At 38.6% G+C, this 25,179-nt stretch overlaps 1 protein-coding gene across 2 annotated transcripts; it reads right to left on the bottom strand.

The window, feature by feature from the left end:
- Window positions 1-1,725: 1,725 nt before the first annotated feature.
- Window positions 1,726-14,801, bottom strand: osgn1 (oxidative stress induced growth inhibitor 1). Of its 2 annotated transcripts, none has more exons than XM_028447567.1 (8): window positions 14,658-14,801; window positions 11,414-11,476; window positions 10,808-10,971; window positions 10,508-10,699; window positions 9,381-9,472; window positions 8,851-9,047; window positions 4,238-4,581; window positions 1,726-3,941 (listed from the first exon to the last, which is right to left on the bottom strand). In XM_028447567.1, the coding sequence occupies exons 2-8, from the start codon at window positions 11,469-11,471 to the stop codon at window positions 3,414-3,416; spliced, it is 1,575 nt and encodes a 524-aa protein (XP_028303368.1). In that variant the 5' UTR covers window positions 11,472-11,476; window positions 14,658-14,801; the 3' UTR covers window positions 1,726-3,413. The 2 variants fall into 2 exon arrangements, with proteins under 2 accessions (XP_028303368.1, XP_028303369.1); XM_028447568.1 differs by having other exon boundaries at window positions 10,808-10,944.
- Between the last annotated feature and the right edge of the window lie 10,378 nt (window positions 14,802-25,179).

Raw genomic sequence — 25,179 nt, 5'->3', positions numbered from 1 at the left:
AGTGTTTCTAATGTCTGCTGGTATTGTGAGTTTGTGCTGGTACTTGTGTGTGCTCACTTGTGGTGCTTTGAGCAGTTAGTTGAGTTCTGGGTTGCATGGTAATAGCTGGGTGGTGGTTTCCTGTGCGCTCCTCTGGGTTATAGTAAGTTAGACAGTAAGTGTTGTCATGTGTTGTTGACCTTAAGTTAGTCTGTACTCTGTCCATCCAGTCGGTTGGTCTATATGTCATGTCTTGCCCTGGGTGTTTCTTAAATCTCTGGTATGGCGCGGATTTCCCACCAAAAGCAAACGTGTCAGATTTGAGCAAGCAAGTAAATTACTATACTAAATATAGAAAAAATAAAATATACAAAACTTTACCATGAAATTCAGGTGGCTGAAGACAAATTCATATATTTGAAATGATAATGATAATGATATGTGATTACAGAATTCTCTCCAGGTCAGTTCTGGTCAGACTGCCCTAAGCAGGCCAGATACCATCGTACTGACAGCACTGATTGGGACACAGTGTGTACCAATTAAATTAAACCCATGACCAAATAACTCATGTGTCCACATCTGACCAGCAACCCTAAAACTTGACTTCGTCTCATTCATCCAAAACCGCCACAACAAAAATAACTTGTGTGTCACTATAGTTGTGAAACTGAAATAAGTGCAACATTAGGATAAAAGTTGATAAGTTAAAAGACCAGCCTGCATGCTATGTTACAGTATAAAGTCTATTAAAGCAAAATAAGTAGTAAAATGGCTCCTCTCATGGCCACATGCTGGAGGTCCAGAGTCCACCAGATGGCACCAAATAGCTTGTAAAATATCATGATGTCCTACCTTTTACACCAGATACTTACAGGCAGAGGTGGGAAGACGTCACTGCTTCTCAAGTAAGTCTCAAGTCATGTCACTAAAGTCCAGAGGCAAGTCCCAAATAAAGTCTTGTGTCAAGGCCATTCAAGTCCGAGTCAGCTCAAAAGTCCTCAACTTTTAATTTACAAGTCCTAACAAGCCATGAATATAAAATGTACCACAACTAGTGTATTTTACAGAGCAAGTCTATTCAGTGAATTACTTGACAGAGTACATGTTTGTCAAATAATAGGGATATAATCTGACAAAATGTTTTTATAAACAAATCAATCCAGCATATTTTTAGATTTGAAAACTTTCACAGTTCCTCTGTTAACCAAACAATAATCAAACTGGGAAGTACAATATAGCACCAGGTATAATTTTTCCAAATCAATTCATAATCAATCATTTTCACTGCTCGGGCATGCACGTCTCAGCCCACCTTGATGTTTTCAGCTGCTTCTTGATTGGTTCTAAGTTTGTTTAAAGGTGGAACTGTCAAATTCCTGTTTGGCTTTGGATGGTGTCAGAGTGCCGTCCCGCAGGGGTTTAAGCAGACTTATTGCTCATAATAATAGTATTTTATAGAATAATTTGTCATGGAAGGGTAGGAAGTCAAGTCTTCCTGAGTCAATAAGCTCAAGTCCAAGTTAAGAGTTTTTTTTTTTTTTTTTTCAAGTCTAAGTCGAGTTGCAACTCCTTTGTGATTTTGTCAAGTCGAGCCTAAAGTCATGAAAGTTGTAACTCGAGTTGAAGTCAAGTGTTTTCCACAAAAACTTCTCAAAAATCATTGTGGTTTAAAACTTAAAAGTGGTATTTAAACAAACTGCACAGATTGTGAATGACGTCATTGTGCCAAAAAATAAATACAAGTAAAAATCAAACAAAGAAATTTATTGGGAATGGGAACACACAAATAAAAATCTGTATAATTGATTAAAAGACAAATTTCTTTGAAATATCTTCAGTATTAAAGCATGTGTAAAGTGTCTTTTATAAATAGAAAAACATGAAGAAAGACCAGCTACAGTCACATGATCAAGACAAAAAACAGCACCACTTCACTGAAAAAAAACCAACAGTGACAACATAGTGTTGAGACATCAAACAGTAAAATTTGTTTATGAAGCTGCAGTGAACAGAGAAGTTTAAAGGCACTGAAAATGTCTTCAATGATCAAAGTTTTACAGGATTTAACATAAAAACACAACAATGAATGTAAAATAGTGTGTCAGGATGAGAATGGAGAAGTATCTTTGATGTTAAATCAGTGTCCAGTAGTTTTACTGATTTTAAAGCTTCCAATAATGTTTCAAACATCTTTTCCTGTTGTACTATAAAAGGACCCATGTTGAGTAAACGTTCGCAAAATCTTGTGCTTTTACTTTGAAGGAGGTATATTTATGCAGCAGGAAAATAAGTAAATAAATACAGTTTAATTTTATATTTAATCATTTCAACTTCAAATTTCTACAATATTTCATGATTTTGGTGGCTTTATTTTTACAGTATGGAGGCATAGAGTGGACATGCTGCCTAAGTGCAAATTGTATTCTATTTTGGTGGGAAATGATTAATGGAGCCAAGTACATGCCATGAACAATCCTACCAGTAGATGGCAGTGACTTGAAATTTATTTTCCAAAAGTGCAACGTATTCCAATGATGTAAAAAGAAAATGTCATCACGTTTATAGTTTAATGGGAATTTTAGGTAAAAATGTTGTTTGTGCATAAAAAACAACTGTATTTTTTTGTTCGCAAGCTGCATTCTCTGGCTTTGATTAAAGGAAAGTAATTGTACTGGATACAAGAGAACGCCTCATTTTTTGATATACTCTAACAATTACAATTATTTTCCTTGAATTGATTGAAAGCTTGTAATTTAAGAGACCATGCTCAGATTGGTTGCAAGCCATAGTTCTAGATGTTTGCAGGCTTATGGTAAAGCTTGTCATGTTGTATCACTCCATAAGACCGTAAAAGTGGCGAAACAGTCATTCTTGAGGCAAGTTTTGTTAAAGTTGGTTTGGAAGTTCAAGTCTACCACTTTTTAGCCACTTTCCACCAGAAAGAAGCAGATACTGGTTCGGAACTGGTCCTAACTGTTAAAGCAGAGTCAAAACTACAGAGAAGGGGGAACATTGGTTTAAGAATTTACTTTTGTATAATATTGCTTTTTACTGATTTTGAAGTACTAGATGGTTCAAAGCCATCTTTGACCAGAGGGACCAAAGCCAAGTTTTGATCTCTCAGAAATCCTTTACCTTGCACGCTAACTCAAGGTAGATTCACTCAGCACGGGATTAAAGAATGAAACATTAATAAATCTGGATCTGTTTGGGAGCCAACATTCGAGTTTTTCAGTACCTAGTGACAGTACTGGTAAAAACCAGAAACATTAAGGATTCATTTTAGGTGGTAAATATGGTGCGTAATCAAAGTTTTACTTTGGAGGAATTTTTCCTAAATCTGAAGAAACAACAACAGGTTGCAGAATGTGGTTGATTCAGAAGTATGTCTCTGGTTATTCAGTTAAGTTCTACATGTGGCTGTTTGTCAGCTAAGAGACCAGAGTGCTGATCTCTGCCTTGGTATTGACCCGTTGGTCCACACATCCATCCACCAGTTCATCCTCTTTTCCCACCCTTTGTCTCTTCGCGAGGTCACTGGCAATAGCCAGCGCACCGCCTTTCAAGAACCGCACAAAGTTCTCGCCGACCAATGGGCCCATGGCGTACATTCCCGGCCCATCCGCTGACACCACCTCATTCGTAAATGGGTCCACCTCAATTGGATTCCTCCGACATGTGATTGGTTCGTCATGGTTGATGCCGAGCGAGAGCCCGTTGTCCGGCAAGAAGGAAAGATTAGGGTGAGCGCCAATTAATACTAAAGCCTTAGAGACCTGCACGACCGTCCGCTCGCCAGAGTCCGACTCCAGAACACACTTCCGGTCAGGTCTGAACTCCACGACCTTGTGGCGTGGGAAGCTCAGGTAACCAGAATAAGAGGAGGATGGGCTGGATGGAGAGTGACGGCTCTGAGGTGGAGCCGGCCGGTGCTGCTGCTGAGTCATCATCTGATGAACCTGGAGCCAAAAATAAAGAGAAGTTAGACAATCCCACTAATCACAGGAAAATACACAGCAATATATCCAGATCAGTTGTTGACCTTGGCAATAGAATTAGGAACATAAGTATTTAACCACAAGTGCTGGCCATACGGTGTAACTTTTTTGAGAACTCCTCATTCAAATAATCCATTAAGGCACATTTGACCAGCAGCTGATAGGTGTAACAATGACAGCAATAAATAAGGTCCGGATCTACCATACAATCAAATTTAAGGCTGGATTCTGAATCTTTCATAATCGACCTTCCTCACCTTGTGGTATTCTGGGTACAGCAGCTTTGGAAGCTGGTTGAAGATAAGCCCGGGGTCGGTGACTGAGCGTCTAAAGGCGTGATACACCGGCGTGTTGAGGTGGTGTGCTGCAAGTACTGCGTCAGCTGCCGTAAGCCCAGCCCCAACCACCAGCACTGGGTCAGAACTTTGGTCAAGCTCGCCGCGGGAGATGGATGCCTCCAGATCCCAGAAGGAGTGGCAGACAAAGGGCAGGGACTCGCCGTCAACGCCAAGGCAAGCAGGAATGTCATGTGTTCCTGTGGCCATCACCACGTTATGGGCGAGCAAGGAGAAAGGTATGTCCTCAGAAACAGAGGAACCATCTACAAACAAAGAGTGAGAAGTTTAGGCTCCTACGCACTTTAAAACAAGGGGACAGCACCTGCAGTTCTTAAGCAATGCAAAGGGCTTTAGCTCTTCCCCTGCTGCACAGAAACCAATCACAGTGCCCCATCAAGTAAATCACTAGACCAGGGATTTTCAAAGTGTGGGAGAGTGAGCCTCCCTCAGACCTTATACACAGCAAGTTCATCCATCTCAGTCTGAGATTCACAGTGTGTAATATTACAGAGAAACATGAGTAAAACTCACAAGCAATGTAATAAAGCAATGGTGTCCTATTTTATCTTGTGACTGAGTCTAAGGGTTAGCTAAATACACTCAGGGGCGGATTCACTAAAGGTTTAGGGGTATTAAAACGTGTGCAAACGTCACTCCACGTGCTAATAAGCAGTACAAACCCTAGAGAATCAGGAGTGCACTGCTGCTGCAATGCGCCCTCAATTCATTTAGCGCGTTTCCCTCTGATGAATAAGTATAGAAGACGGAGCTCACAAGGCGAGCAAAAAAATGGGAGGAAGACATACAAATAAATTAATGCAAGGGATGCAATGCAATTAATCAAACCTGGACTTCATTGCTGCCTGTTTTTCCGTATAAATTTAGCACTAACTAGTGTTGTGGTGGTCAAGACCGGTCTTGGTCTCGAGACCAAATTTTAAAGGTCTTGGTCTTGTCTCGGACTCTGAAGCATTTTGACTCGGTCTTGTCTCGGACTCGGGCTGCCCGGACTCGGGATTTTCCGTCAAGACCGTTCGAGACCAGCACTAATTCCTGCTATTTTTAAACATTTTTATAATGTGATAATAACACGGAGAAGAACGGGATAAAACAATCCTTTATTCATTAATTAATCCACCCCGTATAATGACCACAACCTTCCTTATTGTGACTGAGTGACGTGTGTAACACATTCATACTGTGTGGCTCCGGTGTCAGTTTGGACCGCGGAGCGCAAGGGAGATATGAACTAATCACCGGTAAAAATCCCAGTAAAACTCCTGAAAACAATCACCAGTAATAAATATTATCTCCCTGGTAAAGACAGTAGCTCTAATAACTGGTAAAATTATAAACTGATGATATTACAGCCTGTGAAAGCTGGATAGGGGACGCACTTACTCTGCTTCTGGGTCCTAGTGCCAGCCGAGCGGTGAAGCCTGTTCCGTTTACCGTGTTTACTGAGGTCAGTGTGTGTTTAATAAGTCCGTGTGTGTCCGTGTGAAAGTCTGCATGTTTATGCATTTGTCCATCCACTCTTTTCATTATATCCATGTCTTTTAAGGCTTTATTACATAATGTCGGCTGTAGTCCGGGCCGCCGCCATCTTGGTTTATGTCGTCACTAGCGCGTCATCGCCGCAGAGTTGCACTCAAATAATATTAAATATTTTTAAAGTGGTGTTTTTTTTTGTGACTTTAGACTCCAATTACATGTATGTATATAATATGTTCCCCACAATATAAACAGGTTCACAATATAATTATTTTTTATAGTTTCTGTTTCCATAATTATATATATATATATATATATATATATATATATATATATATATATATATATATATATATATATATATATATATATAATAACTATTGATTAATTTGTTACATGACTTTTCCAGGGTTTGAGTTTGTTTTATTTAGTTTCACATCTACCTGTAGCTCTATGTTTTTTACACTGATGACAACTTGTTTTTAGTTTTATTTCAGAAAGTTTCACTTTTACAGTTACAGTTGGAAATCTTTGTTAATTGAATATCCTAGTTACATTACAGCAACCAAATTAAACTATATCAACTAAGTGAATTAATAAAAATAACCTGTGTAAAGGCTTTTTCAAACTAAAATCTTATCTTGTGAAATCTGTGACCTGTTAAACCTGAACAACTGAAAGAATCAAGAATCATTATTTCTTGGCAGAAATGCTTTTAAACACTTGCTGTACATTCAGCTGACATAAAAATCTTGTTTTTTTTTTAATATGTAGAATAATTGTGAATGTATCAGTAGCAGTAGTAGTTTTAATATTTTAGTTAATTTTTTGCAGGCACCTTTTTTTTTTGTCCGTCAAATGTATTTAAAATAAACTAAAATTAAAGAGAGATGTTATTTAACTGTTGAACCTTGCCATAATTTTATTTATTTATTTTTTTTTTTTAAATTGAAAAAAAAATGTTTATGGTCTTGGTCTTGGTCTTGGTCTCGGTTTGTCTCGGTCTTGGTCTTGACTCGGTCTCGGCTCCCGAAAGTCTTGGTCTTGTCTTGTCTCGGTGCATTCTGGTCTCGGGCAAGTCTTGGTCTCGGATAGTGCGGTCTTGAACACAACACTAGCACTAACTAACACCTCCAATTCTGCTGCTTCAAATTTATTTTTTAGCTTCTGCTCTCCTTCACGCTCTATGTTCAACATAACATGTACAAAACGCTCATTTAAATAGGAAACTGCTTCACCAAAGGATTTAGGGAAGCAACTGGTTTACCACCCTTTATTTCAGATACTAGTGAATCCGCCCCTCAGAAGTCAGGCATTAGTTAAAAAGGACACCAGTTTCACCAAAACACCTGTGAAGCTTCAAACCGCTCATAGTTTTTCACTGCTAAACTAATCAAAATGAGAACAGCTATTCCTCATTTGATGTGAAATATCATTTAATCAACAATGTTAAGCAGTGATATTCCTCAGTATATATGGAGTGGTGATGAAGCAGTATTTGTTTCACTGCACTTTATATCTTAATTTTTACAGTCAGTCTTGTGGGGAATACTTAACAATGCTGAAGATTACAGTTACAATGTAAATGTGTAAGTTATACATCATTAATTCAATATATAAGGATACAGAACTGTATATCTCCCGTTTTCAACACCTTGTGAGAAATGTTATTCGTTTAATCAGAAATGTGATTTAGTTTTAGTTTGAGCTATTGTCCAATCAGCATAATGTGTAAGTGTGCACTGAAAAAACAGCATGATCCGACGCCCACGGTCATTAAAACAACAAAATTAAATCCCAGGGTAGCTCACCTATGATGGCATTAAGCACTTGTACCCTTTGGTGTTACAGTTTAAAAAGTACTCATGCTTTCTCGTGACTCATTTCTAATAGCACTGCTGATAACAACACATTTTCTAGAAGAAAAAAAGAAGAAGAAGAAATTACAGGGAAAATCAAACCATTCACAGGGTTCTCGCCAGCGCTGTTGAACATAGGGGCCCCTGACGTTGTAATCTTTCCGTCCTACGGAGCAATGGCGCTCCCTACGTTCAGTGTCCGGCAACGTAGGGCAGATTTTCTCTTAATTTTTTCTTTTTTAATCGGTACTGTCATAATTATTGGTGCACACTTTGACACAAAAGGGACTTCCAGATGGGCACGGGTTGTTTTAACTCTTTTTAATCTGAGGACCTGTGCAGCCACTTAGCTGCTCTCGATACGCCTGTGTGGTGTACACCGTACAATATAAACAGTGTAGCTTCAACCAGACGTAGCGCACATGAAGCTTGTCGTCATGTTTATAACTCGCAATGGATCATTCAACATGCATATGTGTTTGAGCTTAAAGAGACATCGACTTTATTCTGTTCTGTCGGGCCGGATCTTCTTTTTTCAGCCCGATTAAAGCTACACTGTGTGCGTGTATGTGCGGGTAAGTGTGTGTGTGTGTGTGCATCCTCCGTATGTGTGTGTGTGTGTGTGTGTGTTTCGATATTACTGCAGGTCCCACATAATAACTCATTTGAATTTGAAAAGCGCATCTTGGAATCAGTCTTTTTATTTTTTTTTAAACTTCAGCTTTACTTACTTCCACTAATTTTGGCCCTCAGAGAGTTCTACATTTTAAAATTATCCGCACCGGTGGCGCTAGCTCGTGCACCACGCGATCCCCCTATGCTCTGAAAAATTCCTGGTGAGAACCCTGATTCATTTGAGATAACTTTCTATTGTAATGTTACAATTGTCAATGCTTAAAGCTTTGAAGCCTAGCTTCTACCATTAAGTGCCACCAATTACAATGATTACCAGTTTAACTGATACAGCAGGTAAAGTGCTTTTTCCCCAGCTTTTACTGAAGTAAAAAGATGGTGAGCCAGTACTTGTGCTTTTACTTCAGTAAAGGATTTGTGTACATTTTCCATCCCTGATGTTTTGCTACATTTAGAAAGTGGAAGTAGTGTGAGAAAATTCATCAAGAATGAAATTCTCAGATTGGATGAAGTATGTTGCAGGCTTTATAAGTAAGTTCTCTCTACCTGCGAGTTCAACATCTCTCCGCTGCAGTCCCGTTACTCGCCAGCAAGCCGGCGACCCCTCCTGGTCTTCAGATTGCCTGGTTATGGAGGCGACAGTGGTCCCACATGCAAAGTTCTGCTCCAGTGACATCTGGGAAACGTAGTGTTGATAATAGGAGGCAATCTCTGCTGGCGTGGCGCGATCATTCCGCACATTTCTGCATGAAATGGAAAGTGGAAACACCTTCAGAAGTAAGAAAACAAAGGATGGATGCCGCTGTAATGAAGGGGCATGGATTTTAGGACATATTGGTGTCGTCAAAGGTCTGCTGTGAACGCAAAACGGAGAGATAAAAGGCCATTACGAGCTTTAAAAGCACAAAAGTGTTATGTAAAACTAACTGAAAACCAAAGCAAAGAGGAGAAAATCAACATAGTCCAACATAAGGTTACTTTTACAGTAATCGGACCAGGGGCTGATAAAAGTTTGAAAAGCAAGAGTTAAGGAAGAATTTGAACATCAGCAGAAGGAAGATCTGCTCCATCCATACCTGCGTTTGTCTCTCATCCAATCCTTCAGTTTCAGCCCAGGAAGCTCCATCCAGTTAGCTAAACTCAGGGTGAGCATGGAGCCCTCCATCGCCTGAAACCCGCACACACACTTGTAGTTAGGTCCATAGCAGACACTTTTAGTAACGCAAATATCAACTTTAACCCAGGGAAGGCCCAGTTTGTAGTTCATTCAAACAATTGAGGTCAGGGGATGGGGGGCTTGACAGACCTTAAATGCAACCCTGTGAACAGAAACACTGCTGTTCATAAATGTAAATGGAGTAAAACGTCTTTGTTAGGCTCTGAAATATAAACCTAAGTTTAACAATGTATTTTACTTGGCTGAGAATAATTCACACATTTCAAGTTCCCTTATTATAGTTAAATCTTTTAAGTTACATTTTACCAAAAAAAAAGATTTTTTGCACAGACGGGGCAATCTATTGAGAACCACAATACATCAGGATTGTTTTGTATTTCTATTTTACACGACATTTTGTGTTAAAAGAGGTTTTTAGGAGTTGCTGCTTTTGATATTTCTGCCTCGTCTGTCTGTGCCTTTAATGGCGGTACAGAGTGAAGTATTTGTTTATTTAGTTTTCTACATTATTAAATGTTTGTGCAGCAGACAGAAAAGTCCATCTGCCTCAAATTGAATTGACTCAAATGTCAGTGCACACTGACATTTTAAATAGGGGCAGTCTGCACCAGTTCTACTCTTGCACTAATGATTGCTGCAATCTTAGTGAATTCCGCGCAGCAAGTGAGGAAACTGAGTCACTAAAAAATTTAGGGAAGCAACTGGATTACCACCCTTTATTTCAGATCTTTGAGAATCCGGCCCTTAGTTTGTATGTAAGATTAAAGTACATTTACCAGAACTTTTATTTACTCTAATATTTATCTTAATTGTGTATCTCTTAATGCATCAGAAATAATATACATAAATACATATATATATATATATATATATATATATATATATATATATATACATATTTTTATTTATACACATTAGCTCGCATCTCCAAAAATGTCAGTTCATTTTCTTGTGTGTCCCGAGTATACTGTGGGTTGTTCTAATGTTTTGGCTAATTGCCCTTTTGAAGCATTAGTGGGCTCATACATGCCAGGCTCCTCCAGGTGGACCCTTCCCCAGCACCAGGTGAGGAATGGCGCGCTTCGCTTCAAATCTCCACTCCAGAGGCGAACTGCGCTCCACACCAAAGTCACTGTCGGGCAGCAGCAGAGAATCAAAGAGCACTGCCACGGGATTGGATGATCGGCCCTCGAGGCCTTCACACAGATACTCCAGATCCTGCAGAAGAAAAGGAGTGGCAAACTTTAACATCCGGAGGTCATCATAGAAATGTGTGTGTGTGTGTGTGTGTGTGTGTGTGTGTGTGTGTGTGTGTGTGTGTGTTACCTGCTCCAGCAGCGACAGGTGAGGTTGCTCTCCCAGTTTGCTCTGCAACAATGGGTTGGGGTGTGTTGCTCCCAGAGACAGGTAGGGGGTGTAGCCTGACAAGAGGTAGGAGAGGCAAATTCCTGAGGGGCCATTACCTAAGAAACGGAAAAACAGAAGGGGAACTGTGTTGCCACGGTTAGGGAAAGAGACACCAAAACCATGCTACCATGAACCCTTTACATGCATTAACTTTTAATTAGACATTTATAAAAGATCAATGCCCATGTCATCTTTCTCACTTTAAAGTATGCTTGTTGTGATTATTATTATTATTTAGTTATTTACTGCGTTCTTGAAACAAATCAATTTGTTCAAACCAGAAAGTAATGTAGCTTAAGTGATTTGTAGCCTCAGCATGACTCAGCAGGTTTGGGCTGAATGCAACAGGCAATGACTCAGAAGACTAAAGAAGAAGACAAGCAATAAAAGCTCTAACAGCACAAAGAACAAAGAGAATATGACTGGCTATTAAGGCAAAGCACGGTGCTAAAATATCAATGACTAACATTAAAGTGAAGAAACCCTATGATTTAAGTTTGCAATGCGATTAGATGTGTGTCTTACCAATAATCACCACAGGTAAAACCTCCTCGGAGAGAATTTCTTTATCATGAAGGTCCATCTCAGCTACAAAAGCAAACAAGATATTATTATAAAAATTATCATCATCATCATCATACCGTTAAACTAAACAGCCCAAGGCCATTCACTTCTTTAAAACATATGCAAACATACACAGAAAAAGCACAATAAAGTTCTTTGTGGGGTTTGTTTGTATATTACTATGGTAACGAGACCTCTTTACAACATTTCTGCAACGCTCTGTGGCGACTACAATGTCACGTCTGGAGTTTTTTTTTTTTTTTTTACTTCTCAAACTTGTGTCATTGAAGATCTGTATGAAGACACAAGTCAGAACATTTGCGGCATTCACTAAATAAAATAACAACCTATATAAAAGCCTGTGTGCCTTTAGATCTGAAGCAGGTGATCGTACTTTGAGCAGAAAAATGGAAGGACTCTGTAGTTGACCTTCAAACCGATACCAAATAGTGACCTTGAGATTTCTCTCATTCCTAAAACCTCATAATCAAATCAAAAAGCACTATGTATATGCAGAAATGTAGTGCTGAGGTTTAATGACACACACACGCGCATGCACACACTGAGGATCTGCACAGTCATGCTTACACAAACGAACACAGGGAGAGTAAAGAGACTACAGTAGGAGGCGGGGCCTACTGGGCAGGAACAAGGACGAGGTTACATAACAGGAAAATTCAGACCGCAAGTGTTGAAGTTACATTTTTTTTTCTCAGAACATGTCAACTTTGCTATGAGTAGTTTGTGACAGCGTCGATGATGATAGATGTTTTAAAAGCATACATTTTTTTTAATACCTTTTGTGACCAAACAACCGGTTCAGAAAAATGCAAATACTGAGTGATGGCATGTAGTCTCAAAGTTTAAACTCTTCTGGCTCATTTATCATTCTTGGAAATCAAACCAGGATATAAAGATTACACTAAACTCCTGCTAACAGGAAAGAAAGACATTCCTGCAGTGTATTAGCCTTAGTTATTCAAACTAAAATCCAAGTGCAAACTTTAAATTAGCAGCAGAAAGAAAACAATGCATTAAACATTTATTTAGTGAACTGTTTGATTAGATCACACCTTTGCGGTCCAACCAGCACAGGTTCATCCCTCTTCACCCCATACATTGTTTTTAAATTATTCAGCGGTAAATTAACACAACAGCTTGGGAAAAATACAACAAATCATTCTTGGAAGAGGCCCTGCTGATGTAGCATAGCGACCTTTAGTGTTGTTGCTGCTCAGACCTGAAGTGTTGAGTTTCTCAGTGTTTTTAAACCAACTGCTCTGATACAAACTACAGACATTTTTTTTTTATTAAAACAAACTAGTGATTATAGAAACCCTGAAGAAAACAAAGCATGACCTTTAGAAAGGAACACAAGGCTTTCATTTTTTTGTGCAAAAAACATGGTCGACTTGTATTAAGATCGAAAACCTCTGTGTCCTCTCCGATTCAAACAAATTTCCCATCTTCATTTGTGCAGTTGAGCCAATAGAAATGATGCTGGTTTTAAAGTAAATTAAAGGTTAAAAAAGAAATATGTGCTTGTTAGCAAATTTCAAAAATTGCACACGAACGAGACTTATCAGTTTTTCATGTGCAGTGCAGGTTTGACAGATTTGACAGTTTGACAGATTAGTCCGTTGAGTTAGGCACGCTTGTTTTCCTGCAGCCATAAACCAAGCTGTTACTTGATAATTGAAAAATAAACATCAGGAAACCCAACACATTGTGCATGTACATTAAAAACACCTGAGCATGTTGTGACATGCAGGATAATTCACTAAATGAAGTAAAACTTCAGATGTTAAATAACACATGTTCTCACATTTGCAGAACAGCTCTGCAGATTGCTGGCTGCGCTTGCGGATTCTGTAGTCAGTTGCTTACACTCAACTCTTTACAGCTTAATTATTGTTCCGCAGTAATTGACCAATCAGGAGACAGGGATGAAATTTGATTGGCAGATCAACCTTCAATTAAAAAAAGGGACAAGGCGATTATGCGTACACACGCCTCTCGCGTAATTGACCTTTTTGTTTTTGCAGATTTCGCTATAAATCCGATTTTCTTCTTGCTCGTGTAGAGATATAGCTCTTACTTTCGCTGTCACTTAAAAAGAGACTTTGCTCATTGCTCTGGTGCAGCATTTGCCCTCGGCCGTGCACAGAGATTTTGCATCGGCTAGTGCAGATTTCAATCTTGATGTTGTGGTTGTTAAACTAGCTAGTGTTTAAACTCTCCTCCGGTGCTAGGCTCCTACAGTATGTAATATTGCCTACTTAGGTTTCCTGTGCTGACCTAATACCCATCATCCATTCACCATCTGTAGTGAGCGGATGGATAATGAGATTTAAACCTGAACGGGAAAGACAGAACCCGACCTGAGAGAAACAAGGGCTTCCTGTAAACCAATGACTCCCAACATGAATCATTCATCAACCAGTTTTTCATTCATCAGACCTTCAAGCACCAGGAGTTAATAGCAAATTATGTGGAAATTGTCTCTTAACTGTACTTTGCATTTTAGTCAGAAATAAGAAAAGAAGAGTAAAAAAATTAATGTATTTCAAAATCATACAAATATACATTAATCAGTGACAAGTTGGAAATGCATATAAATGGTATGATTTGATATAGATGACTGAAAATATATAATGAATTGCTTAAATTAAAAAGATTGCAAAAAATAGGTGAATGAAAATAAAGTGAAATTAATAAATTAAAATAAGCCAATGACTGAAATAATAAATGGATATATGATATAACAAACTAATGAAATAACATAGATGAATGAAAATACTAGATTACCTTTTGGTGTTTGTCAATTGAAAAGTACTGCATTCCTTTCAAAGCCAAACGTTAAAGGAAATAAATGTATGTGAATAAATGTATAGTAAACGAGGGTATAGGGGAATAAATAAATACAAAAAATCAATGCAAGGATACACGTTATAAACGCGTGAAGATTAATGGAGAAATGTCAATAAAGCTGCCCTTAGGAACTTTTAGATAAAATACAGTTATTTGACCATACATTTCCATTCAATACCTTTGGGAACTTGAACATTTTAATTGAATTAAAGTAAAAGAGTGATTATAGCTACTGCATAACGTGACACGGGTCCGCCCCCACGGTTACTACAGTCCCTGAACGCAGCACGGATTAAATAACGCGTCGTTGCGGTTATTAAAGACAGATACTCACCGATTAAGATGTGTGTTTTAAGATCTGCTTTAAGAGTTTATTCACGCTCTTATCCCACAATTGAAGGAGATTCTGCGCCGGTTTGTTCTGCTCATGTGCGCCAAAGGACAATCCGGATACTATTATATACAACGCCGTCACCGGTAGCCAATCACAGGCCGGCCCCGCCTCTGTTGTCGTAAGACTCAAAGATCGTCAACTTAAGAGAGAGAGTTTATTCGAAAGGGAAAACTCGAGCGAATGAAAGACAATGATGCAATAACCACACAGTTATGCAAGCAACGAGTGAGTGAGTGATTTATTACATAGAAAAAAGAATTATTCTAAAAATGGATCACTGAATAAAGCAATGAAAATAAATAATACACGGAGCGAGATTAAGAATATTATCACTGTGGGAAAAATGAGTGAGGGAAAGACAATGACGCAATAAAAATGAGAATATCTGCACAGTGATACAAGCAAAGAGTAATTTAGGAAGTAAATAAATAAATAAATCTCATAAATGTGTCAAAAAGGCCAGAACAGGTAATTTATGTCAAAAAAAATAAAATAAAACCTCTACCAATTTTGAATTATGCCAATTTCATTGAATTATTTAAATCAATGCATTGTGCTTGTATAGAAACCTTTTAGGCTTGTGTAAATATATTTAGGTTAAATTCAATTCCGTTTCATTGTTTTGTGATTGTTTGTGTTTTTGGGCTGAATCATCAGCAGAGTAGCCCAGACGGTCCTCTCCTTAGCCAGGGGACGGATCTGGATAAGCAAAATGCTTTTTTTCCGTCGCCCTTTCCGGCATGCAAATAAATAATAAAAAAATAAATTTTCAACAGCTCCTCCACAGCCGAGAGATATAGGCTGCGTCTAAATAGTAAATGGTAAATGGACTTGATTTTTAGCGTTTTATCACCACACTGAAGCAGTCTCAAAGTGCTTTACATATCAGCTCATTCACCCAATCACTCTCACATTCACACACCAATGGGACAGGGCTGCCATGCAAGGCGCTAGTCGACCACTGGTTCAGTGTCTTGCCCAAGGACACTTCGACACATAGTCAGGTACTGGGATCGAACCCCCAACCTCTCGATCAGAAGAAGACCCTCTACCACCTGAGCCACGGTCGCCCATGTCCCTCCTAGTCCCTCCTATCTCCTTTCCTATCCACTTTTCCCTAACCCTGTGGATAAAGTCACAGGATTAAGGAATAGTGAAACTAAAAGAACTTCACATTGAGAATGGTTGCTCACACTAACCTTCCACTCAGAAATCAACATGAATCCAAAATGAGTAAGATTTTATCAAATTGTTACATTTATACAAGATATAGGCCTCCATAACATTGTAGGCATACAAATGTACAACTGCACAAAGCATTCCTAGGTTAAATAAAACATAATCTGGCTAAAACTGCCTCTGATAGCTTTGCTTTATGTCAGTTATAGTCTGAATAAATAAATAAATAAATTCCTTCCAGATGCAGAACAACCTCAGCTGGCTCCTTTTATTTCATTTTGACTAAAATAAGAACATAAATCTATCAAATGGTCAGGCCAATAAAACGAATACAAGAAACTATGTGAATAAAAACATCAAATTCAATGTTTTGAATTAAAGTATACAGCTTAGACCTGACTATGGCTGATATGATGTTCTATGTTATTTTATCTATTTGACAGTATTTTAAGCTGCACTGTGTGATATCCATAGAATAAAGTCCTTATCTAAAGTAGGTGTGTGTCTGTCTGCTGAGTCATGTAATGTTCACATGACGTGGTCATACAACTGACCCTCTTATCACATGAACACACATTACGTGTGTCCACCCACAGCTGAAATTATACCAACTCATGTAACATGGCGACTAACAACATGATGAGCACTGTGTTGTAAAATTGTCAAGTGACGTAGTTATAAAATGTGTTTATTTCCCCATACAAATAAGAAACTTTTTAGGCTCTGTTTTGTTTTGTTTTTTACATGTTTTTAAATGTCCGGGTTTTTTCTTTAGTAATTTCATTTGATTGTTCCAACATCTCGTAGGAATTAACATATATTAGAAGGAAAAAAAATACACTGTATTGTGTCACTGTCACAGTTTAATCCAATTCAGGAAACGTTCCATTGTCTGTCTGTGACCGTTGAGCTTTCGACGTCACCCAGATCTGCTTTCACAGGCAGAGAACAAACAGACCAATGCCGGACAAAAGAGCCAGCGAGGGGTTAAAGATGCACAAAGCATTCCTCCTCAGCCATTTTCCAGGAACACGGAAGAACATTTGACCTTAGTGAGGCTCTGACGGAGCGATTATACACAAAAGTGCTGCTGACGAGGATAAAGGATTTGAGCAGAAATTCAAATTCTAAAGTTCTAAAGTTAAAATTCTAAAGCATTAGCACCAATTCCGTGGGTGCTTCATGGTCCAAATAGTTTAGGACAGTGTCAGGTTATACCTTTATAAATCCTAGTGATCATTTTGTTTGCACTGTACACTTGCCCCCCCCCCCCCCCCCCCCCAACACACACAAAAACACACACACTCCTCTTCCCACTACACGGGGAGCTTTTTATTGGCTATCGCAACTGACTGTGTCCATTCACTGACAGTGGACGGGAGTCTGCTTCATAGATATAATATACTGTGGTGTAACTGTTTTACATTTGTGCTATTGAACGCACCCGAGAGCTGTTGTTAGGATCAGCCAGTATAATGTGTATATGTCTATGGCCTGCTCTGTTGATTCACGTAACGTCACTCACATTGCTGCATCGCGACAAAGCAAGAACGCAAAATTCAGATGGAGGGCAGGAAGTGAAGCTTGAGAATCTGCCGTCTGAAATAATCAAAATGCCCATATTTTGTGGAGTTTACAACTGCTCCAGTCGTTCTAACCGAGAAAAGGAAAAGAGATTTTATACCGAAAATTGTCATTCACAAAGATGAGAAATGTAAAAAGCGCACAGAACAACGCCGTAAAAAGTGGATTTTAAACCTACGTCTGCGGTTGGGAGGAGCAGAGTCTGCTGATGCCCATGTCTGTAGCGACCACTTGGTCAGAGGTATGTTAGCGAGCTAACTTTGTTTTATGGCTGTGTTTATATAGCATTAGGTTGTTGTTAAATGCTCATTTACTATAATTTACATTATCTTCTTTCTTTTACCTCTGCTGCACACTGTGCACATAAAGCTGAACACAACGTCGAGAGCTGCCTTTGAATGTAACTGCGCTATGCTAAATGCTATACGTAAGTTCAAAGTACATTAATGAATTGATATCACGTGACCGCTGCTGCTACGTTCTCTAGCGAGTGGGCGGGATAACACTACAGCCATGATGACAGCGCTAGAGAGGATAGAGAAACTATTTTTTGAGGAAAAACGACAGATTTTAAAAGATGGGAGACCAACACCCGAGTTACCAGACCGTCAGCAAAGGTAAGGTCAGAACATTGTTTAATACTTTTCACAGTGAATGGAACAAAAGGAAGGATTGGCTTTGTGGATGCTCCTCACTGAGGCTGTTCTAAGTTGTTGTTGTTGTCATTTTCTCCGTGTTTCTGTTTCCAACACAAAAAACAGATGTGCTGTCATGTCATGAGATACATCTTGTTGGGAGAGTATGGAGGCTATATAAAATAATTGTTTATGTTTCTTTTATGGAGTTTTACGATGTTGATTTTGTTAGATGGCTAAACACTTGTTCCTGTGGTTTTTGTTGGAATTTTTTCTTTCTTATTACGAATTTTATATTTTGATAAGTGCATTGAGATGACTTTGTTGGAAACTGCTTTATACAAATGAAGTTGATTTGAATTGAATTAACACTTGCCAGCAGATGTGCCTACCCAACCCTAGTGGTCACGGCTCATCACTGAGTAGTAGTATACACTATATGTATGTGACAAACAAACTTCATGTATCCTTGACTGTCAGGCTATCTGACTGTCAGGGGGCGGGGTAGCGTAGGGTTTTTGTGCCCCCCTCAGTTTTCTTAATGCCCCCCATTTAATACCACCTGGCGCCGACTGAGTGCCTGTAATGATGACTGTCAAGCAATAACCACTCCTTTAAATTGTCTTTTTTTAGCGCATGGTGTGCCGTGCTGTCCTCCAACTGGACTGAGCTGCTGAATCTTTTCACCACGCCTGATTTTTAGAGACACACCTAACAGCGCGGTGAGCAAAGCGCTAGTCTGAGAAATGGGGCGCTGTGATCACAGTTCAAGTTTTACAATTTTGTAGCTAAAGTATGTGAAAGCCTGTCTGAATGTACCCCCGGTCTGTACCATGATCCACATAGCCCATGTCCTCACATGCCCTTAGCCATGCTGCTACACAGTAAACCTCTGACTTTGCATGTAATCTGTTCGCGTTTGGTGTGAATGCAGCAGACATGTTATTTATTTATTTTATTTTTTTACATAATGATTGGCACTACGAACAATAGAGGGTTATGTCTTAAAGAGGTATGACATGTCTCTTTGTGTGTGTGTGTGTGTGTGTGTGTGTGTGTGTGTGTGTGTGTGTGTGTGTGTGTGTGTGTGCGTGTGCGTGTGCGTGTGCGTGTGCGTGTGTGTGTGTGTGTGTGTGTGTGCGCATGTTTTACTGTAGTTATCATATGTCACTCTCCAGAGACGCCCTGCGAGGAGAGGAGGTGGAAACAAAAACATTTGGTCTTGTTTCATGTGCCTCTTTTTAACTTTGAGCCCCTGCCCCTTCAAAGGTCTCTGGACGGCCCTGCCTCACAGTATGAGCTGTGATTATGATCAAAAACACAAAACCATGACCTCACAACATAATACTAATCATCACAGACAACAACAGTTGGACTAATCACAGTGAACACTGTATCACCATCTGGGAAGCAGATTTAAGCATTACATAAATAGGATTATATAATCCTTTGTGTGTGTGTGTGTGTGTGTGTACTGAGTATATATGTTGATGTCACAGTAACACGTAAAAGGATGGGATTAACAGCCATAGTCTGTCAGAGTCTTGTCCAAAAGAAGTAGGCCTTATATGAAGTTTTTTTTGTTTCTTTGTTGTCCCGTACAATATCATAATGGTAACGGCTGTTTTTGACGCACACCCTGAGAGATTGGGTGCACGTCATTTTGTAGTTGTTGATAAAACAAGCTACAAAAATGATCATTTCTTTTAAACAGAAGCAGTGTTGATGTTTCTTTCGAATCAATCATTAAATAAAAGTAATTTAACAAACATAAATGATATCGACAGGAACAACAATTCAATAAGGAAAAGCAGGACACTCGTCCTGCAGAGCTGTGGGCTCGAGTCAACTTCCTGATCTATACACGCAAAGATCAAGTCCGCGGGGTCAGCCACCTCCCGCATTGATCATAGTTCTCCTCATCAGCATTTTATCCTTTAGTCCTTATCTTGTTCCTTCCACTTTTGGCATTGAGGCATAATGTTCAGCCTCTTCATTGCAATGCCAACCTACGGTTAAGTTCCCTATATTTAATTGTCAAATTCTTCAGCCGCCCGGTGGTGTCCACTATGGTACAACCATGTTGTCCAAACACAATTATTCTGATCTGCAGTGATGCATTTACATTAAACATAATTTAAAAAACATAGGATTGTAGACTCCACCTTTAAAACAAAAGTCAGTAAAACAAAATTCATCAATTTCGGAAAGAGAAAAATAACAGGAGATATAAGACTGAAACTAAACATGGAAATAATAGAACAAGTAAAAGAATATAGGGTACTAGGAGTGTGGATGGACGACAAGCTGACCTGGAAAAAACATATACAAATAGTTAAAAACAAAGTTGCCAAAAGCAGTTACATCCTATGGAAGCTTCAACAAATCCTACATACCAAATCACTTAAAACAATCTATTCTTCACTCATAGCATCGCACTTAAATTACTGCTCCGAAATATGGGGTAATAACTACAAAACGTATCTTGAACCACTATTTAAACTACAAAAAAAGCTATAAGAATTTTACATAAAGCACCACACAACGCACACACAAACGAATTATTCGAGAAGGCAAAATACCTAAAACTGCAAGAAATAATACACTACAACACACAAATACACGCATTTAGGGCTTCATCTAAAAAACTACCACATCAAATACAAAAACGTTTCACATACAATCAAAATTCCTACGACTTCAGACATAATAATGTGTTTAGACTAGACAGGGTCAAATCGAACGTTGGCAAACACAGTACTGTGTATAGAGCCATGAACCTCTGGAATAGCCTTGACGCAGAGACACAACAATCCGTAAATCTGAAAGGATTTAAGGAGAAAACATGGAGGATATTTCTACACGCATACAGGTCTCAAGTCAACTCTTCATCGAACTATACAGCGACGACATGGAACTCATCAACTGGTCATTGAGCGCCATCGACAAAATCTTCACGACGAGGCAATTACTACAGCACGAACCAGCATGTCCAAAGGACACATACCCAAGTGGATATGTCATGGATGCACGAGGGAGAAGCCAGATGCTCTGTCTCTCCCTGCTGACAGTGGAAGATGTGGAGGACATCTATCTGCTAGGGTTCATGATCTTTGGCCTGCTAATGATGGGGGTATGTGTATGTGCATGTGCCTTTCTGATGCATCGTATGCTGAGGCGACTCTCAGAGGATATGAAGGTACTCCAAAAGAAGAAGAACTTTTCGTTTGGAGAGTTGGAGGAACATAAACAACGACTGGAAAAGAAAGCTCAAGGAGATACGGAGAAAAAGGACAGTGAGGAGAAGTTACAACAGGAACAATGACTGCAGACGAGAACACATCACATAAAAAAGGACAAAAAAAAAAAAAAAAGAGACGTTAATGAAAAGATGAAATTATGGTATGAAGAAGATGAGAATGTTTGACAAGGGAAGAAACGAGGTTTGATGTAAAATTATCTGTGTTCAAATCAGGGGATGGATCTAGATAAGCAAAATGCTTTTTTCCGTCGCCCTTTCCGGCATGCAAAAGGACAAAAAAAAAAAAAAACAAAAAAAACAATGATGTGATTTTGCTCTGAATGTCAAAGTGAATTTCTGTGATTGCAACCATGTCAGAATTGAACTGAATAAATAAATAAATAAATAACCCTGTGACAGACCATAGGTGGCGGTCACTCCAGTGGTATCTGTCATTGTGTCCTTGGGCAAGGCACTTTGCCCACATTGCCTAGTATGAATGTAGTGTGTGAGTGAGTGTTGGTGATGGTCGGAGGGGTCGATGGCGCACTATGGCAGCCTCGCTTGGCTAAAATAGTAATTTACCACCACTAAGTGTGGAGTGAAAGAATAATCCCTTAATTCTGTAAAGCGACTTTGAGTGTCTTTGAGAAAGCTAGATAAAATTGATGCATTATTATTACTATTTTTATTATTAACAATATTAACACATACTGTAAATACTATATATATATATATATATATATTTCAGATATTGAAGGAAAGGAGAACTTTTTGACTGCTCTCTTCACACCTCTAGTTTTACAAACGAACAATAAGAAATTTTAATTCTTATATAGGCTATTTCTTACATCGTTTTTTTTTTTTTTTTGCATTGCTCTTCTTCCAATTTATATATTCTACATTGTCGTGTTTTGTGTTTGTAAATGTTTGGGGCAGAGAGAATAGTCATTTAGAATCTCTACATGCCTTGTACATGTAGTGGATTCAACAATAAAGCTGACTTTGACTTTCACTTGACTTGATTAGGTTATATGGATATTTTTATAATAAAAGCTGCACTTTTTATTTAGTTCGTTGGTTTTTGTGTTTCAATAAAACGAGTGTTATAGTAGTGTGACTATCCTTATTTTTTTAATCTCAGCTATAAACTGCTCCATAGTCCATATGTTCATTTATTTGTATTCCAGAAAATGTTTTCCTCATTTTTGGCTCATGTGTATGGCTTGTTATTTATTAGTTGAAAATACCTGTATAAGTAAAAGCTGTGGACTTCTTGAGTATCACAGTTGTTATTGCATTAAACCTGTACTCGGTACATGAAGGTCCTGGGTTCCAACCCTCATGTGTACACTTTGGTCCTTTCAATTTGGAGTTTGCATGTTCTCCTTGTGCTTGTGTGGGTTTTCTCCAGTCTCTTCCCCCCACACATAAACATGTAAATTGGAGTCTCTAGATTTCTTGTAGGAGCGAATGGGAGTGTGAGTGGTTGTCTAGGTTTGCCCTGTCATGTACTGGCCTTTTCCAGGGTGTGCCTCCTGCCTAGCACCCTGTGTGAGTGCTGGAGATAGGCAACAGCAGCCCCAACAGGAACAAGAGGATGAATGAATTGAAAAATACCCCTCCCTCCCTCCCTCCCTCCCTCCCTCCCTCTGTTATTACCATATGACAAGAGATGTACAAACATCCTGTAATAAAGTCACGAGACAAAAGTTTACAGCTTTGAACTGCAGCATATAGCGTGGAAAAATACAGGCCCTGGGCATGAAAGAATAGTACACAGTACAACTCCCTGGAGGAGTAAGAGGAAAACAGAGAATTGATAAGCAGCAATAGCCACAATAGCAATTTAACGGATATACGCCATAATTCATACAGTTAACACATGTATGAACAACATACTCAGTGTAGTATTTTTTTCTAACTGTTACATTCTCATATGAAGTTGATTTGTTTTTTTTAATTTTGCATGTTGCTACTGCTATTTTATTTTATTCTATTTATAAGTACTGTTTCACCCCTGGAATTTTTGTTTCCCTGACAGAACTTTTCAAAGGGGTCAGTAAAGTCGTGTATAATCTAATGTAATATATCAAACAATAAAAATGACTCACAAGCTGTTTGTGTTTACAGCTGAAACTACGTGGACTTTTCCACTGTCAAAACTACATTGTTTACACTCTGACCCATTAACCAGTAGGGTCAAAGGTTGAATGTCATCAAACTGGAAGCCTGTGAAACTGTTCCACTAAAGTGTTGCTGAGGTAATAAAAGCAAGGAACTTTAAACTATTGGCCTGCATTTCAAATTTGTCACGAGAAGACACAAAGCTGATTTATTCATATTCATAATGCATATTGACCTATGGAAACAGGAATGTTTGGAAACTTAAAACAAACACTTGAAAAGAGTCAATGTGTGTTTGAGAGGCAAACAGCGTAGTATAAGTTGCTGTTATTATTGAGCAAACAATGCATCATGAGGGGTTGGAGGACCCAAATGCATAGATGGAGACAGCAAGCAGGAGAGATGTCCAAATGTATTTTGACCAGAATTTTTTCCAATTACAATTAAAATTAAAATTAAAATTACAATGATTATTTTCCCCCCCCGCAAAGTCAATTACAATTATCATCTCAATCATTAAAGTTAAATTACAATTAATCACAATTACTGATCCTTCAATAAATCCAATAAGACTTAACCTTCCTCGTGCAAACTTTCTGTTAGCATCTCTTATGATAACGGGTCAGTTTTGCCCCATGCCTTAAATCAGCTGTAAAATACCCAAAAAAATATTGTCTGTCATCAAATTTGTTTCTCCTCTCTTGAGTACCCAAGTCTTCCTTATCCATGAAAATATTGGTGTTAATATTTTTGGTTTGGGCGTCTGAGCCTTTTTTCTGTTGGTGTACCCTTAGATTTTGGTAATGATAATCATAATGGTAAAATGATTCTAAAGAAAACTAACAGGTAAACATGCATGATATGAAACATATTTTATTACATTTTTCCTAAGTAGGCCTATGTGTAAGACATAGAACTGTAACATGGTTCCTAAGTTTTCTATCTAATTAAATTGTAAATGATTAGAAATTCCCATGCCAAAAAATGAGAATTCCCATGCCAATTACAATTACACAGTCAATTATTTGAACTCAATTACGAATACAACAGCAACATATTTTTAAAATTGTGATTACAATTATAATTACTTCATAATTGTAATTAATTATCAATTAATAATAACCCTGCATCGGTGGTCCCAACCACTGAGCACAAGAAGAAGAATAAAGTTTGACGCACACACACGCACGCACGCACACGCACACACACACACACACACACACACAAAATGGACATAATATCCCATCATATGGTATATACATTATTACAGATCTGAGTTATATACATCAGATGCGCATGATCAAGAATATACTGGTCTGCAGTTAATTGGTTAGGAGCCAGGGTCAACATTTTGGTATTGCTTTGAAAAGTGTTAAAATATCTTAAAAAGTGAGACGACGTCAGAATAGCAGCATAAAAAAGTTTTACCGTCATAGTTTTTTTCATAACATTCGTTTCAATGTCTCGCTATGGGATATACGCCTCCGCGTCATATCTCAGAAACTCTCTTCTGTGAAAATAGGAAGTGCGCATTACACTCTTCAGTACGCTTGTGTGGCGTCTCACCGGCCAACGTCAGATCAGTTCAGAGGTGCTTGTGTTTTACCTTTTAATCTTTTATAACCTTTCTTAAACAGCCCTCGACTCAGAAATCAGTCTGGATAACACATTAACACTAGACAATTTCCGCGGAATG

Source organism: Gouania willdenowi, chromosome 5 (genome assembly GCF_900634775.1).
Source record: "Gouania willdenowi chromosome 5, fGouWil2.1, whole genome shotgun sequence".
NCBI classification, from domain to species: Eukaryota; Metazoa; Chordata; class Actinopteri; order Blenniiformes; family Gobiesocidae; genus Gouania; species Gouania willdenowi.
This window is presented reverse-complemented; position numbering and strand designations above follow the sequence as displayed.

What these genes read in the sequence shown, in the direction of transcription:
- osgn1 (XM_028447567.1), bottom strand. Translation starts at nt 11,471, where the DNA reads ATGGACCTTCATGATAAAGAAATTCTCTCCGAGGAGGTTTTACCTGTG. An exon ending in TGGATGAGAGACAAACGCAG is followed by an intron (nt 9,048 to 9,380) that starts GTATGGATGGAG and finishes CATTTCATGCAG; the next exon opens with AAATGTGCGGAATGATCGCG. An exon ending in TGTACCCAGAATACCACAAG is followed by an intron (nt 3,942 to 4,237) that starts GTGAGGAAGGTC and finishes TTTTGGCTCCAG; the next exon opens with GTTCATCAGATGATGACTCA.